At 41.4% G+C, this 14,144-nt stretch overlaps 1 protein-coding gene across 1 annotated transcript in view; it reads right to left on the bottom strand.

Annotated features, from left to right (window-relative positions):
- The window catches only part of LOC144689638 (protein transport protein Sec23B), a 64,503-nt gene extending 51,302 nt beyond the window's left edge, over positions 1 to 13,201 (bottom strand). The window contains exons 1-3 of the mRNA XM_078556880.1: positions 13,098 to 13,201; positions 7,028 to 7,263; positions 4,933 to 4,990 (exon numbers count right to left, since the gene is read on the bottom strand). Coding sequence (XP_078413006.1) covers positions 4,933 to 4,990; positions 7,028 to 7,248 — 279 coding nt within the window. The 5' untranslated portion in view covers positions 7,249 to 7,263; positions 13,098 to 13,201. The remainder of the gene's footprint in view (positions 1 to 4,932; positions 4,991 to 7,027; positions 7,264 to 13,097) is intronic.
- Between the last annotated feature and the right edge of the window lie 943 nt (positions 13,202 to 14,144).

The following is a 14,144-nucleotide window of genomic DNA, read 5'->3' as shown; positions in this document are numbered from 1 at the left end:
GCACACACTTGGTACAAGGGTACTTTAATTGAGAGTTGTTCCATCCAGAGTCTGCTGGAATACTGGAGATTTTCCATGGTTTGCTTCTTAAACATTACTTCATCTCAGAGATCCAATACAAAATGGATGCACTTCCAGTCTTTAGAACTATGGTTTCTTGAGTATATCAGTGCACTTCCAGCTTCCTGAGTGAAATGCTGGAAGTCAAAAGAGCATAGTGACAGATATGTGCACCAACCTGCACGCCAGCCAGGATATCAACTATACGTCATGTAAGTAAGTTGATTTAAAGTGATGAGGCATTATGTCCTTGGAAAATGTGAATTTGGCATGGCTCTCGTTTCTACACTGCACCTTGAAGATGCATCCAAAGGTACATTTATTCATGAAATGCACTGAAAGAATTGGATGTTTGCATTAGAGCTTAACATAGACGAGGGGTAAATGTGGGATAGATTAGAAGGCAATGCTTTGTGGCATATAATCTTGGCCATTTGTCCAACCTGTATTGTACTTCTGGGTTGTCTTATCATTACAAATCTTCTCCATGGGTTGCCACCTCGATTTGGTGGAGAAGCTTGTGTGCTCTGATGATCCCTTCAGTAATGCAGTCAGAAGCTCATTGCTTGTGGTAGGGCCACCCATGGTGACAAGATTAGGGGGAGGTGACAGACAAAGCAAGGTCAAAAAAGTCCTCAATGGCAGAAGAGACAAAGGGAGACTGTGCATCTCACCGGTTGCAAAGGCGGAAGAAGGCTGCAGCAGCAACAGCTAGGTGGTCCCCGGTCATCATGGTTTGATACACCAAAATCCGAACACCAACTCGTCATGATCATGTGGGCAATGACAGTACCCCAGGATCCCACGTTAAACAAAGTCATACACAGACTTCTACTATTTGCCAAGTTTTGTGGCAATGGAGAATCGGTGACTAGGACAGAGTTGTGATTCTGGGAGCCCCTAGTTAAGAATCTGCACACAAGCGACAGATGGCACAAAGGTTGTTGGACATTTATAATGGGACAGAGATGCCTTTGGGCAGCAGCATCTATGACTAAGCAGCCCTCATCAATATACCCCTCTGCTCACCCCAAACAAGGAGGGGGCTAGAAAAGGTGCCCTGAAAATAAGCTGTCGCACTTTCTCCTGGCCGGGGAACCACACCCTGCAAAATCACCACCTTTTTGGTCAAATAAAGAAAACTTTAAACTTTGTAACTTGGAATTTTAGAACACTCATGGATAATCTCAAGAGTGGCAGTCTAGAAAGAAGAATTGCAATTATAATACAAGCTAAAAAGACTCCAAATTGACATTGCCACCCTCAGTAAGGCACACCTTCCTGGGGAGAGGCAGCTGAAGGAACAAACAGGGAGGTACACCTCCTACTGGAAAGGCTGACAACAATTCTCATCTCCATGGAGTTGATTTTTCCATCAAGAATAGAATCTTGGATGAACTGCCAGAACTCTCCAATTGCATTAAGTGAAAGACTCATGACACTTCATGTACAACATAGCCGTAACCAACATCCCTCCATCAGTGCTTATGCCCTGATCCTTGACTCCAATAAAGAGTCATAGAGGTCTACAGCACCGAAAAAGGCCCATCGAGTCTGCTCTGGTCAAACAAGTACCTAACTATTCTAATCCCATTTTCCAGCACCAGGCCCATAGCCTTGTATGCCATGGCATCGCAAGTGCACATCCAAATACTTTTTAAATGTAATGAGGGTTTCTACCTCTACCATCCTTTCAGGCAATGAGGTCTAGATTCCCACCACCCTCTGGGTGAAAAAATTCTTCCTCACATCCCCTTTAAACCTCCTGCCCCTTACCTTAAATCTATGCCCCCGGTTATTGATTCCTCCACCAAGGGGGAAAGTTCCTTCCTGTCTACCCTATCTATCCCCCTCATCATTTTATACACCTCAATCATGTCCCCCCTCAATCATCTCTGCTCCAGGGAAAATAACCCCAGTCTATCCAATCTCTCCTCATAACTAAAACTCTCCAGCCCAGGCATCATCCTGGTAAATCTCCTCTGCACTCTCTCTAGTGCAATCACATCTTTCCTATAATGCGGATTCCAGAAGTGCACGCAATACTCTTGCTGTGGCCTAACCAACGTTTTATACAGTTCCAGCATAACCTCCCTGCTCTTATATTCCATGCCTCAGCTAATAAAGGCAAATATTCCATAGGCCTTCTTAACCACCTTATCTACCTGTCCCGCTACCTTAAGGGACCAGTGGACATGCACACCAAGGTTCCTCTGATCCTCGGTACTTCCCAGGGTCCTACCATTCATCGTGTATTCCCATGCCTTGTTTGTCCTGCCCAAGTGCATCACCTCACACTTATCCGGATTAAATTCCATTTGCCACTGATCAGCCCATCTATATCCTTCTGTAATCCAAGGCTATCCTCCTCACTATTTACCACCCCACCAATTTTCATGTTAAGGACATTAAGGAAAAGTTCTATTCTGACCTGATGAAGTCATCACGGCCATCCCAAAGAAAGAAATGATCATTCTTCTGGGGAACTTCAATGCCATGTTGGCTGTGACCCCCAATGTCTGGAACAATTGGGATAAAAGAAGTGGGAAAAGCCAATGTAATGGCGTCCTCCTGCTGACAAAAGTGTGCTCAGCATGGCTTCATTATAATAATCACCTTCTTCTGCCAGAAGGTCAAATACAAAATCACATGGAGGCATCCTCAGTCAAAGCATTGGCACCTCCTGGATTATGTCATTATTTGGATCAAAGATCTAAGTGATGTCCATATCACTTGATCCACGAGGGGAACTGATGCCTGCTGGACAGATCATAGAATTGTTCGATCGGTGATGAACATCCACCTAGCAACAAGTCACTGCAAGACCCAAAAGTCAAGAGAAGAAGATCATGTCTCAGCCCTAAAGCAGCCTGGCTGAAGAAAGGAGTTCCAAATGCAGCTCACAACTAATCTGGAAAATCTTTACACATCCAACTCAATTCCAGAACAGTGGGATCAAATAAAGTCAGCTGTACTAGGTTCCTGTGCTAGACTACTGGGTTTAAGGATTGCTGTCACCAGGACTCAGTCTTCTACAAACCATGGCAGCGAATATTTGACAACAAAGACCTCCGCAAGTCAATTCAAGTTCCATGATTTCCTGTTGCCTGGCATTTCTTTATCTTACTCTACACCCAGCAAAGGCTGACATAATCTTGGCCAAATATGCAGCCAATAAGTGTGCACATCCCTTTAAATTTAGGCTACTGATTAGAATTTCCATCTTTCCCATTAGGTAGCTCCTTGTATAAGGCCAAAGCTGCACAGGACAAATAAATAAATCAAACATATTTTTCACCACAGCTCCACAACCAATTAACATAGTATTTCTTGTATAGACGCAAGTCTCAAGGGAGTTGAGTGATATGAAACAATAAGTAAAGGACATTTGGGGAGGCATGCAAAGACTGTAGGTACATCAGAATAGGTGCATTTTGAAAATGAGGTGATGCACAGCAAAACAAAACTATGTAGGAAGGGAATTACAAAGGGCAAGAGCATACTGATTGAAAGAGAAAGCTTTGATAGGAGAAGTAGAGGGAATGAGGACCAAGCAGAGGTCCAGAATCAAAGAAAAGGGAAGAAATGGGCTGTGACGTACAACTAGAAACTGAAGATTTTGTTCAGAATTTGAAGCATCTGAAGACTTCAGGTTTTAAACCAATGCACAAGGACATAGTAGCAGATGGATAATGGGTGTGCAGGAAAGGATTTGGATTATAGAGTTCTAGATTAGCTAAAGTTTATGAATGATGGATGTAAATTATGCTAGCAAGGAGAGCACTTGAGAATTTGATTGCTGAGTTAACAAGCGATTCAGCAGCAGAAGGGCTAAGGTATAAGTGAAGAATGTTCCATTGGTAGAAGACAGTAGCGATTAACTGTATTTATAGTTAATAGCTCAGTTCTGGATGAAAGAGGTGCATTGTCAGATGTAGCCTAAATGGGACACCAGGAAGATTAATGACAGAACTAGATGCATGTTACATGCCTATCCTACATAATATCTGATTGTTCAACACTAAGTCCTTAAGTATAATTCAACAATGTTAGCAGTAAGTGATAAACTGACCCCGTAAACTTGCAGAAGGCAAAGGTGAGTAAGGGGTGACCAGAAGAGAGTCCTGGGCACACTGTAGTACAAAGTACTAAAGGGAGGTGTCATAATTTGGAACAGGCAGTTGTAGAACCACGAGATTGCAGTAGCAGGGATATTGCTGATTACAAATGAAGAACCATCCTGAGTAAAACAGTATGTAGAAGCTTTTAAACACAGAGAATGCATTTGACCTTATCCATGGTGTGTTTTTTAAAAAAATAATTCCATAACTGGTTTCAAAGAGTCATTTATGGCAAAGAAAGAGGCCATACAGCCCATCAAGTCCATGCTTTCTCCCCGCAGAGCAATTGAGTCAGTATCACTTCCCTGCTCTGGTCCCCGTAGCCCTGCAAATTTATTTCCTTCAAGAGTCCAAACAAATTCCTTTTGAAATCATTGACCATTGGTTTACTGCCACAGTTAGCAAACAAGTGGGATACGCAGGAATTCTCATTCAAAAAGACAGCCAACAAAGCAGCAATATAAGCTTTCATTAGGTAAAATCCTTGAAATTTGCAACAGAATTATTCTAATATTTTTCCACTGAATTAAAAATTCTTCTGTAAAACTCTGCTATAATGCTCCAACCTTGAAATATCCACTGCATTCTGTAGATTATAAGTGTGGAACATTTCAATGAGGAGCACAACAATGGAAAGAGAGAACAAGAGTTCAACTTTTATGCTTTCTTTCTAGTCAGCTCTTACTTTTCCTTTTATTAGTTCACATATTACAAGATGCATTATACAATGTTAAAATTCCTCAAGCCTTACCTGGTTCCTCTGGAAACAAAAATTGCACGCCCATAGTTTTGCTCTGTAGTCCACTTGACTGTTTTAAAATGAGACAAAAATCAATAATTCATTTTTATTACTTCTGGAAAACAACTTTATTTTTTTCATTATGTTCATTTTGTTCTAACTATTCCTAAAATAGGTACATTATCTTTTGTCATGCAGTTGTCCTATCTACACACAAAACTCACCGGACAGGTGAAACTTGCAAATCATCATCATGCCTTCTACTAATCTGGTAAAGTACTCCAGACTATGCCACTTGGAAATTGTTTTGTGCTTAATGATATGATTTAAAATAAACAGAATATTTAACATGTTTTGTCTTTCCCTTGTCAACCGAGTCTAGTTTGAACAGTCACCGAATACCTATAAGGGATAACTCTCAATTTTCACTCGTGCTTCAAGGACAGTGCTGGTCTAACTCAGCATCTCAGCCGAAATTTGGGATTCACTGGAGTGACACACTGAACTTGTGCATCATTCCTGTCATCATGCGCTATATTGGTGCACTAATGAGATATACCAGTACATTATTTTTAATGGTAAGACTCACTTATCCTTATTATGAATGAGGTTTATGGAGGGTTTTTAATTTCTATTCTGCATTCTTTCTACCTGATGCTTTTACAGCAAGCACAAGATCAAACAGCTGATGATATAATACTCCAAAAGTCATCTTCAGAATTGTATAGCAGCAGGCATCACAGTAAGCCTACTATATTGGCGCTAAGTAGAAATATAGTGGGTCAATATCTCTACAGTTATGTAGAGACTGTAGTAACAGGAGTAAAAGAGCAATTAAATCTTTATTAAAATCTCCATAAAAAGTATTCTATATTCATTGCATTTCAAAAAACTTTCCATGGATTATTAATTTTTCAAGACAGTTAAAATATTTTCACCTATTCTTACTCAATGTATATAATGTTAAATCAGTACCACACGGTCCTCCAATCAGAACACATGTAAAGATATCCTTTATCTCTCCATTAAAGTTTACCTGACTAAATCATCAGGGAAATTGACAGAGGAGTTACTGCATTTGACAGTGCAAGTAAGCTGAATATAATCAACTCACATTGCTTCAAGGACCCTGACATTGCAAGCTGCATGTTTTCATTCAGTTTCCAATAAGACAGCACCACAATCATATCAACACTCATGCTTTAAGTGTAGAATAAATGATAGGCTATCAACAGCCTCTATTTTAAAATGAAAGCCTGTGATGTAAATTGAGATTCCCCTCAATTAGTCTGAAGATCATATCAAGATGGGATTTATGCACTAGCGATCACATTAAACTCTTGTACAAAAGAGAAATTGCCCCATATTCCTGTGCTATTAACCAAAATGGAACCCATATTGGATAATGCTACAATATGCACTTTTATGTGAATTTTCTGCCAACAGGTCAATCAAACAAACCAGCCTAAGATAACACTGTAGGCACAAGCACCTTGCAATAAGTAAAATTGCAAATCCAGGATAAAAAAAATGTCAATATATGATCAGATGAAATGGAAAAACTGGCCGAAGGACTGTAATCTAATCAAAGGAGTTCAGATGTCTATTACTATACATTGAAAATATAGCGCTTTCATAGTGGGAGTTGGGTTGTCAGTGTGTGTGTGTGGTGGGGGGGTGGGGGTCAGGTCAGTGGATCGGATGGGGGCAGTTTGGGAGAATGAATCAGTGCTATAGTTACCTGGGAGTTAGAAGTAGTTTTAATTCTTTTAACTTTTCCTGGATAACCTATTCTGGTTACACAGTTGGAACCATCCAAAGTTAGAAATTTAAATTGTACTTTCAGATGGTTCCAATTGCAGGGCTATTGCCCAATGGAAGCATGAACTTCCCAGGTAATTGCTGTGCAATCCTTACCTTGGGACTTCTGGTGGGGGCGGGGTGGGGGTGGGGTTCCCCAGCGCACCTTTGGGTTAACCCCCAGTTACAACGCCCTGGAGCCCAGAAGTTACAGGCCATAATGTACAAAGAACTAAAAGGGTTTTATAATTAATCAGTTCTTATCTTATGAAACAAAATATCAACAGTGAAATTCCAGATACAGTACCATAACGGATTAAGGACAGCCCTGCAGGTAGCTCTGCTGCACAGCACAGGTTCATACTGTATTGGTGGCAGATCTGGACGTTCTTTTAAAGGAGTAAAGAGACAAGCCAAAGGAACCACCATGCGCGTAGCTTCGAGTCGACTGGATGGCCACACATTCCAGCTGAACCGAACACCATCACGCTCTTCATTCTGTTGAATGAATTCCTGGTACGTTGTCATGACCACGGAGGTGTTCTATAAGAAAAAAAAAGAATCTCAGAATTGTTACAGCACAGAAGGAGGCCATTCAACGTGTTGTGTGTCTGTGCCAGTTCTCCGAATGAGCAAATCACTTAGTGCCACTTCCCCGCCTTTTTCCCGTAACCCTGCATATTCTTCCTTTTCAAATAACATTTAAGGACAGTGAGTTGCTGTGAATGAATCACATATACATTGAAAATATTATGTTAGCACAGTTTAAGTCTCATAGTTACATTTTTATATTTAAAAATATTATCACCCTCTTATGTAAGTCCCTGGAGGGGGAGATTTTTATAAAAATAACATATACAAGGTCACATCCTCCTACCTTATTTCTGGGGCCAGAATTTAGTGCCCTCATCTGTGGCAAGTTTGGCGGTTTTGGGGGGGAGGGTGCATTTAAATCGGGCAGGTGACTGACCCAATGAAGTTCATAGCAGGAAGGCCCATGGATGGCCTTCCTGCCCAACCGCCATTTGAGGATCTTAAGTAGGCATAACAAGCAAATCCGTATGGGATTGCTAATGGGCTTTCACGGGGTTTTGCCCGCTCAAGGCACGCAGAGTGCCTGATTGAAGGACTGGGCACCTAAACTAGGGGTCAGGGTATGTGTGTGAGACCTAAATTGGGGAGGGTCAGGGCCTTGGGTGGGTGTCGTACCAGCAGCAGCCACTGCCTCCCTGGTGGCGCCTCTGTTCAATAGAGTTGCCAGCCTCTGATTGGCCAGCAGCTCTCGGTGGGCAGAAATTCCACCCCCGGGGTCCGTGATCCCATGAAAGACCTGCTGTCCAGTTATGTGCCTGTGTGGCACTTAATATGTCAGGTCTTCCCTAAAAAGGACAACACAGGGTTTTGCCAGTTCTCCAGCTGGCAGGCCAGACACCTGTCACCCTCATTAAATTTGACCCATGCCTTCCAGGTTTTTTTTAAACGATATTACAACAGCCTTATATATTTCTTTATGTACACATACAATATTAGGCTAGAGTAGGATACAAGGCAATTTTAAAAAGTCTCTAGGAATTACTTCAATTTCTGACATGCTTGTCACACAAACATTGCAGTTCCTTATATCAAACAAAGGATATCTTGAAACACTTAAATTCCACAATACATACTAAGTTAAGTTATTCAAAGCGCTGGGTCAGACAGCACAACATTCACTGCATTTGTAGAAGTAAGGTCTTGCTGCCTCAATAGAAAAATGAAAACAATCTAAATAATTCAAACTGTGTGGCACTGGATCTGCTCAATCCCAACATTGCACAATTCACAAATCAAAAGTTCAACATCTGGACAGCAAATTGTACTGTATTATTTGATTGAGTATTATACTGTGAATGTCAAAAGTTACCTTAATCAGTGCAAATTCTCAAGTTTAGAGAGCATTAAACATAGTTCTAATAACACAGGGATATCATAAGTATATATACTTATGGCTGTTTGAGGGAAATTTTCTTCAGAAGAAAATAAAAATTGCAGTCATGTTACACACTTTTTGACCTAGCATCAGATATTTAGAACCACCTACCAGACTGAAAATTTCCCTCAAACAGCCATTAAACCTCAAGCCGAATTTACTTCTTGCAACATTAAACATAACTCCATCTTTCATTATAAAACATCATACCACTGAACTTTTGTAAACAACACTACAAATATCATCCAATGTGCTTGAAACAGAACTAAATAACTGATTCAATTTTATAACGGAAACTTTCTGGGGCGGTCCCGGCACCTTCCCCGGAGTGGACCAGTTCCAAGAACAGCTCCCAGGTCAAACACTGAAATTGTGTTATACCAGCACCAAGTACACCTCAAAGCAACCAGCTTCCTTGCATAAAAATTACAAATCAGGAATCAAATGTACTCATAAAGGCTTTGCCATTACATGAATGGATATGGAGAAACAGCTTCAACTTGTGCATGAGTCACAGTGTAAGGAGGCAGATAACTACTAATAGATCAAGTAAAGAATTTAGAAAGAATTTCTTTACACAGAGACTAGCGAGAATGTCATATGGAGTGGCTAAAGCAGGTAACATTGGTGCATTGAAGGACAGGATTGATGCCTACTTGAGGGAGAAGGGAATAGAGGGCTCTGGGCACAGGGGGAAAAGAGGTAATTAGAGGGGGAGGTGATTGAATGTAAACATTTTTGAGCTGAAAGGCCTATTTCTGTGTAGCAGATTATATGTAATACTTATTTGGGTGTCGTTGATTGACCTCCAAGTTATCATGGCCCATTTCTCAGACCATAGAATGATTATAGCACAGGAGGCCATCGGCCCATCATGCCTGTGCTGGCTCTTGGAAAGAGCTACCATTTAGTCCACACTTCGGCTCTTTCCCCACTGCCCTGTAAAGATTTTCCCTTAAAATATTTATTCAATTCTCTTTTGAATGTTGCTAATGAATCTGCATCCGCCACCCTTTCGGCTTTCCAGGTCACAATAACTGGCTGTGCAAAAAAACGTTTCTTCAGGTTGTCTCTAGTTTTTTTTATTGTCAATCCATGTTCTCTGGTTACTAGCCCTTCTGCCAACTCTATTTACTGTATCAAAACCATTCATGTTTTGAACATCTTTATCAAATCTCCTCTTAATAATTTCTGTTCCAAGGAGAAAAACCCCAGTGTCTCCAGTCTCTCCCCATAACTGAAGTCCCTCAACCCTACAACCATTCTAGCAAATCTATTCTGCACCTTCTCTAAGGCCTTAATATCCTTCCCAAGGTGTAGCTCCAAGAATTGTACACAATACTGCAGGTGAAGCCTAACCAGTATTCTCTAAAGGTTTAGCATAACTTATGCTCTATTATTCTATCAAAATAATCCATATGATCTTTGAAATAGCCTTCTCAACTTGACCAGCCACCTTCAAAGATTTCTGCTCGTCTGTTCCTGCAGCGCCTTTAAAATGGTACCATTTAATTTATATTGCTTTTCATCAATTCTTTCAACCAAAATGTATCACTTTCACTTCATACTTCTCTGCATTAAATTTTATCTACCATGGTCTATTTCACCAGTCTGTCTATATCATCGTGAAGTCTGTTTTTATCCACTTCATTGTTTGTGTGTTTAAGTTTCATATCATCTGCAAACTTAGAAGTTAGGCCCCTACCCAAGTTAGATCATTTATATCAAAAAGGGCATTGGTCCTAATGTCAACTCCTGGATAACACCACTGTAGGTTCCCTCTAGCCTGAAAAACCACAATCACCACTACTCTTGGCTTTCTGCTCCTTCATCAATTTTGTACCACGCTGCAACTGTCCTTTATTTCCATGGGCTTTACATTTTGCTAACAAGCCTATTACATGGTACTTTGTCAAATACCTTTTGAAAGTCCAAATACACAACACCATACAAACACATGAATTAAGAGTAGGCCATTCAGCCCCTTGAGCCTGCTCCGCCATTCAATAAGATAAAGGCTGATCTCATTGTGGCCTCAACTCCACATTTCACTTATCCCTGACAGATTTTTGACTAACAAGGCACTCAAAGGTTATCTACCCCTGCCTTAAAAATATTTAATGACCCTGCCTCCACCACTCTCTGAGGAAGAGAGTTCCAAAGATTCACAACTCTTAGAGAAGACATTTCTTCTTATCTCCATCCCTTATTTTAAATTGTGTCCCCTAGTTCTAGTCTCTCCCACAAGGGGAAATATCTTTTCAGCATCCATCCTGTCAAGTCCCAACAGGATCTTATTTGTTTCAAATCACCTCTCATTCTTCTAAACTCCAATGGATACAAGCCTAGCCTGTTCAACCTTTCCTCATAAGATAACCCAGCCCATCCCAGGTATCAGTCGAGTGAACCTTCTCTGAACTGCTTCTAACACATTTATATCCTTTTTAAATAAGGAGATGAAAACTGTACAGAGTACTCTAGATGTGGTCTCACCAACACCCTGTACATTGTAGCAAAACATTCCTACTTTTATATTCCATTCCCCTTACAATAAATGACAAAATTCCATTCGCCTTCCTAATCACTTGTTGTACCTGCATACTAATTTTTCCTGACTCATGTACCAAGACACCTAGACCCCACTGTGCCTCAGTTCTGCGATCTCTCTCCATTTAAATAAATAATGTGCTGCTTTTCTATTCTTCCTGCCCAAGTGGACAAGTTCACATTCACCAACAATTCTTACCTCATCAATTCAAAGATGCTTGTAAGAATTGAGCCAGATTTGTATACTGCCCTGCACCTGGACACCAAGGATGCCATCCAATATCGCCAAAGGGCACACCTTGCTTGCAGTATATAAGTTCACCTGACTAAGGAGTATCATGAGATATGCTGAGCTCCTAAATGCTGAGATGAACTGAATTGTTTAAAATCCATAACACTTCTGGAAGGTTCCATGAGAGATTATGGGATAACAGGGGCATTAAACTGGCAACAAAACTTAAGGTCTACAAACATTAGTTTTACATCCTTACTATAGGTGTGTGATAGCTGCAACACTTAGGAGTTACCATATCGGAAACATCAACTAACTCCATCAAGGTTGCCTCAGAAAGACTCATGAAAATTCTGTGGCAGCACAAGTCAGAGACTGTTGTGAGAAAAGCAAAAATGCGAAGCATAGAGGCAATGATAATACAGACACAATTAAATTGGGTTGGCCACTTAATCTGTTACTGGACTACTTAAGAAGGTATTCCATGTTGAGCAAAAGCTTGGTGCGCTTGTGGTGGTTTGTTCAAAAGATACACAAGAGTCTAAGAAATAGAAGCAGGATTGGGTTACTTGGCTCCTTGAGCCTGCTCCGCTGTTCGATAATATTACAGCTGATCTGATTGTGGCTTTAAGTCCACTTTCCTGCCCCCCCTCCCCTCCCCTTATAATTCTAAACTCCCTCGTAGATCAAAAATCTAACTCAGTTTTGAATATAATCAATTATCAAGCCTGCACTGTTATCTGGGGTAGAGAATTCTAAAGACTAACCACCCTCAGAAAATAAATTCCTCCTCATCTCCATCTTAAATGGGAGACCCCTTGTTTTTAAACTGTGCCCCCCCAAGTTCTAGATTCCCCCATAAGAGGAAACATCCTCCCACCATCCATCCTGTCAAGCCCCCTCAGAATCTCATATGTTTGAGCAAGATCACCCCTCATTCTTCTAAATTCCACTGAGTGTAGCCCAACCTGCTGAACTTTACCTCATAAGACAACTCTTTCCTCCTAGGAATCAACCTAGCGAACCTTCTCTGAACAACCTCCAATGCAAGTATATCCCTCCTTAAATAAGGAGAACAAATACCCCCTGTGACTCACCTTTGAGTTGTTTTACTATGTTTAAGGCAGTATATAAATTGTTGTTGTTAATTGGAGATGACTCTTAACAATGAGTCCACAACTTTGGAGAAAGTATAGTCATCGCTGGTGTGAGGAACAAGAAATGAAAAGGTAATTATTCTTTGAGCGGAGAGCGATTTGAGTGTTTGAGGTCCATCACCCGGTTTATTACTTTCAAAAGAATGTTCAAATAGAAAATGATCAACAAACGAGAAGCCCAATCTTCTGCCAGAGAACAATCCCAGTCCTACCCGGTTCCTCAATCTAACACTCAACTCGGCCTCTGAATCGGTTTGCAGCTCCTTATGGATCCAAACCAATGTTACCCAGCAGCTCCATCCTTCACATTTCAGACTATTACACCTCAGAGACCGACTGGCCAGTGTTAACCAGCAGAGCACTGAGACTGCTGAGGGTCACGGTCATCAACCACCTCACACCCATCCGGGGGAGGCCGAGGCTCAACTGGACCGCGGCGAGTTGAGGGACTTGGAGTGAGCGGCTCACGTACCTGAGGGAATCCCAGTTCCGATCCTGATCTTGGTCCCGATGCCGACCCACGGTTCTCGCTCCAGCAGGATCCGGCTCCCGAGCCCACAAGTCACTTCCTCTCTTAACGTCACTGACAGGAAGTACAGCTCAGCACGGGCCAGGCAGCGCCACGTCACTGAAGGCCCAGGGAGCGTCTGCAAATAGAAACTGCGGGGTTGCCATAAAGTGAAGAAACAACAGGGGAGCGTCTGTAAGTAATTTTCATCCTTCGAGGCGAAGATGGCCACGTTCATCATCTGGGGTGTTTGGTAGAGTTCCGGTGGCTACGTAAATGGTTAAAGACGATCTGCGCCCAGAAGGTTCTGCTGCAAATAGAAGATACTGCAGATGATTGAGTTTTAGATGAATCACAGAACCACAGAATTTTTTACAGCGCAAAAGAAGGCCATTCTGCCTATCGTGTCTGTACTGGCTCTCGGAACGAGCAATTCACTTAATGACGTTCTCCCGCTCTCTCCCCACAACTCTGCACATTGTTCCTTTTCAAAGAACAGTCTAATTCCCCTTTGAATGCCTCAATTAAACCTGCCTCCACCACATTCTCCGGTATTGCATTCCAGACCTTAACCAGTCACTGCATGAAAAAGTTATTTCTCATATCGCTTATGCTTCTTTTGCAAATTACTTTAAATCTGTGCCTCCTCGTTCTTTACCATTTTTCAAGTGGGAACAGTTTCTCCCTATGTACTCTGTCCAGACCCCTCATGATTTTGAATACCTCTATCAAATCTCCTCTCAACCTTCTCTTCTCCAAGGAAAACAGTCCCAACTTCTTCAATCTATCTTCATAACTGAAGTTCTTCATCCCTGGAACCATTTTCCTGAATCTTTTCTGTACTGTCTCCGATGCCTTCACATCCTTCCTGAAGTGCAGCACCCAGAACTGGACATAATACTCCAGCTGAGGTCGAACTATACAAGTTCAATAAAACCTCCTTGCACTTGTACTCTATGCTGCTATTAATAAAGCCTAGTGTACTGTATACTTTATTAACCACTCTTGCCA

This window comes from Cetorhinus maximus, chromosome 14 (genome assembly GCF_964194155.1).
Source record: "Cetorhinus maximus chromosome 14, sCetMax3.hap1.1, whole genome shotgun sequence".
Taxonomy (NCBI): Eukaryota; Metazoa; Chordata; class Chondrichthyes; order Lamniformes; family Cetorhinidae; genus Cetorhinus; species Cetorhinus maximus.
This window is presented reverse-complemented; position numbering and strand designations above follow the sequence as displayed.